This window comes from Aotus nancymaae, unplaced genomic scaffold (assembly GCF_030222135.1).
Source record: "Aotus nancymaae isolate 86718 unplaced genomic scaffold, 86718_ANA_hifiasm-v0.15.2.pri h1tg000039l, whole genome shotgun sequence".
Lineage (NCBI taxonomy): Eukaryota > Metazoa > Chordata > Mammalia > Primates > Aotidae > Aotus > Aotus nancymaae.
In genome coordinates, this window is record NW_026988453.1 from 6,157,864 (window position 1) to 6,163,710 (window position 5,847).

General features: G+C 51.1%; 1 protein-coding gene across 2 annotated transcripts; it reads right to left on the reverse strand.

Moving 5' to 3' along the window:
• Positions 1–267: 267 nt before the first annotated feature.
• Positions 268–5,632, reverse strand: LOC105722165 (NADH-cytochrome b5 reductase 1). 2 transcript variants are annotated; one of them, XM_012459449.2, is made up of 9 exons: positions 5,566–5,632; positions 5,124–5,273; positions 4,903–4,975; positions 4,279–4,385; positions 3,813–3,942; positions 3,037–3,120; positions 2,054–2,139; positions 1,426–1,525; positions 268–1,069 (listed from the first exon to the last, which is right to left on the reverse strand). In XM_012459449.2, exons 1-9 carry the CDS (start codon positions 5,578–5,580, stop codon positions 897–899), a joined length of 918 nt encoding a protein of 305 aa, XP_012314872.1. In that variant the 5' UTR covers positions 5,581–5,632; the 3' UTR covers positions 268–896. The 2 variants fall into 2 exon arrangements, with proteins under 2 accessions (XP_012314872.1, XP_012314873.1); XM_012459450.2 differs by lacking the exon at positions 5,124–5,273 and having other exon boundaries at positions 5,566–5,619.
• Positions 5,633–5,847: the final 215 nt, after the last annotated feature.

The window sequence follows — 5,847 nt, forward strand, 5'->3', positions numbered from 1 at the left end:
ACTGTGAGGGGTAGCTGGGCTCAGAAAAGTCCCCTCTAATGTGTGTTCTCCTTCCCTGACCTCGAGGGCCTCCAGGGAGAATCAGAGCTCTGGCTCTGCTGAGACAGCTGCTGAGATGATCACTGAGTCTACTGGCAGCTCACATTTCAGCACATGGTATAACTTCTCAAAGGTTCTTTGGAAGACCTGGGAGAGTTCCCTGCTGGCAAACCCTTCCTCCCTAGGTCTTCGGGCATTTGGAAACAAAGACCCCAGACATGACAACCCTTTCAATATCACACAAGGGCCTTAGCCCCATTTATTTGCACAGCCAGGGGTTTCTGCTACAAACAGCAGTTTTAGATTATCAGTAGCTGTTTCCCTCTCGCCCGGGCAGGGGCCGAGAGAGACACACACAGAAATATGTATTTCAGACTCCATGGAGTCTGAGAAACCATTTCCTCCTTTCCTGCCGTCTCCATAAGGCCACTTCTGGAAGTATGCTCCACTTACACTCACATGTATGGATTTGCGCATAGGTAAAACGGTGAATATTAAGTAAAACTCATTGCAGAGACTGTTCCTTTCACCACAGACATAAAGAAGATGAGATGCTAGCCAATCTTGGACCAAGGGTACATGCTCCCTTTTTTCCTACTCCATGGAAGAAACTGCTCCATGGACGTCTCCTGGACCTGTTGCCACGGGGAGATTTAGGGGGCCTTCCAAGGAGTGACTCAGCCTTGGCCCTATTCCATGGCTACAGGAATGTTGTTCCTGCAGGTACTATCCAGATTTCAGCTCTAGATGGAGCTGAAAAAGGCTAAAACTCTCAGGAAAGGAATCTAGGGCTTATAGTGCTTGAGTATGGATGGGAGACAACTGCAGAGAACAGGACCAGGGAAGCTGGAGGATGCTCAGTAGGTGAATCGCATCTTTTGCGAGTAGCCCAGTTTGTCCAAGTTGGGATGGCAGGCCAGCTGCACCATTGGGGGTGGCCCACAAAGCAGCACCAGCACATCATCCCCTGGGGCAGGCAGGTGTTCCCGGATCATGTCGGCAGTCACAAAGCCCTTGCTGTAGGCCCAGTCTGAAGTATGGGGAGAAGAAAGTACTTACACTCTAGATACAAGCGGCAAAGGGTGTGGTGCCATGAGAATGGGCCACTGGGAAGGGACCTGAACGGCTCCTGAGAAAGTGTCAAGTTGTAGCAGCAGCTGGGAATGGGTACACTCAGCCTGCCTTAGGCTGAGCCATAGCAGCATAGCCATCCCTGTCACCCACCTGGCAAACAGGAACCCAAAGGAAAGGGACCAGGAGATCACTGTGTCTGTGCACTCAGACTTCCGAGTTGGCAGTGTGAGGCAAGCCACTGAAGCCAGAACTCACAGAAGGGCAAGCCCTTGGTTTTGATGATGAAGGGATGTCCAGAAATGGGAAGGATACCTTTTGGGGGATGATCCAGAGTGAACCAGAGCTTAAAGCGATTGGGATAGCGGGCCTGCAGTTCCTCCAAGTCCTCCCGCAAGATGATATCCTTTTCCGTCTGAAAGGCAAAGGGGAAGGAAAGTCTTTAGGAGCCGTCTCAGGCCCACATAAAAAATATTTTGCTGTTGTTTTGAATGTTAAAAAAAAAAGATAACTAAAAAAAAAGTATTTTGCTGTTACAACTTTCCAACTAAGAAAAAGAATGTTAAGGGAATGTAAAAATTCTAGGAAATAAGCAGACTTGCAGTGCTTTTAGGGAGTTAGGATGAGGAGAAGAGGGGAACAGCCTTTATCTACACATTATGAAGGAATAAAGATGAATATTTAACCAAGAAGATCCAAGTTTCTCTGCTCCAGAGTAGATACCTTGAAAGTTTTCTTTCCTTGCTTGCCAGGAAAGGGATTTGATCCAGTGCTCTGTCCCTTCTCCTCCTTATCGAAAGAGGGCCCTGTACCTTGGAGACGGGGCCTTGGGCAGAGACTGTTAACACAGGGCACTGGGCCAGCTCTGCCCATTCTTACCATGTCTCTCAGCCCTATCCACAGAGCAACTGTGAGGTCTTAGGGTGGAAGAAAGCAAACCCACCTGGTTGGCAAAAAGCAGAAAGCACTGAGTTGGATCTTCGGGGACTTTCAGGATGGCCCGGATCAGCTGTAGCATTGGGGTGATTCCTGCATCAAGATACCCCACAGTGAAATGTACTGGCCACACGCTCTGCCCTGTCCTGGCTTCTTGGCTGACTAGCCTTTTCATCTTAATTCTGCTCATTCATCACTCTGCTCCATTTTCCTTTAGCATTCCCATCCTCTGAACTCCTCCTGAGTATTCTCTAATATCTACATTTCCAGACACCCTCCAAATTCATATAAGTTCATATTGTAGAAATCTTTCTTAGGAACCAATCTAAGACTCTTCTGAAAGTCCCTTGGAAGCTAGGACTCTCATGTCATAGACGACTACAAGTACTTCCGGATTCAGTGATGAGGGTTCTAGAACACTGTCATGGGAGAGGTTAAGTACATGTACTTAGGAATCAGGCAGAGCCAGATACTAATCTTGCTCCAGGCCATTACCATTTAAATAACCCTGTGGAAATCATTTAGCCTCTCAGGACCTCCACTGTCTCTCTGTAAAAGGAAAAGGCTAATACCTACTTCATAGATATATACATATGTGTCTAATTTATGTGTCTAATATATAGCAGTGTATTAGACTCACACAGTGTCTACTATTAGACTACATAGTGTCTAATACATTGTAGTGTGCAATGTTTCTTTCTTCGTAGTCATTCCTAGCTGTTTCCCTCTTCTGTCACCTAAAATGTATTAGATCCTTTCAATATGAGGAAAGCTCACTTGATTTATTTCTCTAATTCCATCAGTTAAAATTTCTTTTGGTTTCTACCTGCTTATGAGTTTGGTTTCTACCTGCTTATGCGTTATTAGGGAGCTCTAAGCATTGCCGGAAATCCCCTGATGAACAACTTGGCTATGATTACCAGTCTCCAGAGGGTCACTTAGGAAAACAATCAACAATGGTGGGAGAGAAAGGCCCTCCGTGTAATGCACCTGTCCCGCCGGCAATCATTCCCAGTTTCTTCGCCACTCGGGGTTCTGGTGGAGATTTCTTGTTGGGCTGAATGTTAAAATGCCCTGAGAAATCAGGTGAAGAGAGCAATGGAAGAATAAAGTCAATACAGCAAATTTAGAAAACAAATGCAGAATTGAAAATCTGCCCGAGCCCAGTTGAGCAGCTGCTATGAAATCTGATCCTGGAACTTGGGTGGAAGTTTGAGGTGAGCCAACCCTGACAATAATACACTTGAGGGACAATGGAGCCAGGGCTATCTGTGAGTCAGTTCAGGGCCTCGAGGCATATCAGCTGCCTCTGGCAAAGTGTCACTCCCTGGTGAAGGAGACAGGCATGGAGCCAGATGTGAATCTATTTTCCCAAGTGGTACACAGCAGCTCCAGGGACTTGCTAATGCACCCAGCTGTCCCCATGGGAAGGGCTGAAAGCTCTCTCTGGCTCTCTCCACAGCTCACCCTGGCGGGGGTGGGCCGGGGTGCGAATTTTTGAAGGAGGGAAGAGGGGCACATGTTTGCTTTAGTAATCTCCACAGCTGCCATGGCTAGGGAATTCAAGTGGGTGAGGAACTGCTCCCTGTGGCAAATGAGGCTGAGAAGCATGTCTTTCTATTATATCAGTGCTATGTTTAGAAGGAAGGGTGGCCCTGGCCCTTACACACGTGCACACACATGTGTACACACAGCCATACTGTGCCATGAGGACTGTGGGAACTGATAAAGTGGGAGACAGGCTCAAGGAGAAGACAGGTCACTACCTTTTCCAGTGTAAGTGAGCAATCCGCTTGGTCCCCGAAACTCCACTACATCCCCAATCTTCAGGCTGTCCACGTACTGAGACATCTTCCCTCCCTCAGGAAATTTGGGGTGCACACCCTTCAGGTAGACCTTATAAGACAGAGAGAAAAATGCCTTATTTGGAATGTCACTTTGAAGTTTTAAGGTGGAGGAGAGCAAATCAACCTGGCTGGCAAAAAGCAGAAAGCATTGGGTTGGATCGGCAGGGACTTCCAGGATGACTAAACGCATGTTGACTAAACCTCCCTGAGGCTGGGGCAGGGATCAGCTATGTGCTGTATTTTCCATGTAGAAAGAAAGTCTACATACTTTCTTCATATCCACAAAGTACATGCCATTTCCTGCTATCAGGCAAATCTTAGAAATTTCTACAAATCCCAGAAAGAATGGGTAAGCAGCCCCTGGTGTCCCTTCCTAGTCCCTTACCTTGATGACAAGATCCACGTAGCCTTGATCCTCATCACTGGTGACAGGAGTGTATGGCCTGATGACCAGGCTGCCATCAATTCGGGCGGAGAGGTAGATATGTTTGCCTGGGGACGTGCAGAGAGCTACATAAGGGCTGTCTGTGATGTGCTGCCTCCCTCAAAATACTTGAGAGATTTGAGAGAACAAGATGTCTTGCTTCCCGCTGTGGTGCCAAGGAGCTACCAGGCAGGGAAGATTCACCCCATTGAGCCCTCAGTTGGATCCCTCATAAACCCCCAGTTAAGGAAAACACTTAACAGTTACTGCCAGGACCTTGACAGTTGAGTCAGAAGGGTCTGGGCAATGGGAAGAAGTTAGTAGTGCTTGCTCAGAGGGAGTAATAAGCAAATCCTGCAGGGAAAAGGCAAGACTGTTGAGTGTTAAAGCTGGTTGGAGGTCACGGAAGCCACACCCTAGAGGGGCCCAGTGGCACCTCACAGCTTGGAGGATGCAGAGCCAAGTGGGGGAAGGGGAGTGGTGTGTGGAGCAAACAGGTTGAAGCAGCGTGTTTCATGAGACCCCAGGAGGGGAGTCACCTTCTGAGGATACCAGGGAAAGGAGTCCATTCCACACTTTCCTTACCCACAGGCAGCCCCAGAGTGTGGTGGGCGGTGGGCAGGGCAAAGCGGAACCTCTTGGTGTTGTGGCTCACAGTCTGGAGGGTGGAGGACACAAGTGTTTCACCAAGCACGCCTGGCACTGCCACATCCCTTGGGCATCCCAACCACCGGGGGTACTGTCCCCTCCATGCCAGGAGCACTCTGGTCCCTTCCTCTACCCTGCCCCTTTCTTCCCCAGCTTACTGTCTTGTCTAGCAGTCGCAGCAGGTACTTTTCATTGGGGTCCAGGAGAGTGACCTGAGGCCGGCGGGACCTCCGAACCAAGTAGGAGCCCACAGCCAGGCCGAGCAGAGTGACCAGCCCCACCCCCAGGGAGGCCAGCAGGACGGGGCTCTGTGGGTAGAGAAGGCAGCGTGATCGCTAGGCTGGGGAAGAGCCCCGGGCGCAGGTGGTGACCGTCCCAGGGGTGGTGATCCCGAGCTCCAGCGCAGAGGCATGCCAAGGGCAGAGGGGTAACTTGGCAGGGTCCTGAGCCCGGGTGTAAGGGACCGGCACCCCAGCATCCAGGGTGGGCCCAGAGCCCTGCAGGGCGGGGTCGGCAGCGACAGCCCCTGGTCTGGAGCTGAATGGCCAGAACCAGATGGGGAGGGGTCCCCCAGTGGAGGATACGGAACGAGGGTCTTACCGACTGGATCCCCATGACGGAGCGCCTTGTCCTCCACCACCCCGCCGGCCGATAGATCCCACAATGCGCCGCGGGGCGGGTCGGAGGGCGGGGCAGGCTAGAGGCGGAGCCTGACAGGAGGCGGGACCTTGCGGCGGAGTCGGGACCTTGCGGCGGAGTCAGGTGGGGGCAGGAGGCGGGGCCTGGCGGTGGGGGTCTGTCGGGGGAGGGGCCCGTTGGGGGCGGGGCCCGCAGAGGCGGGCCTGGCCCTCTCTGCGCCCCACCTTCACCCTTCGTTACTGG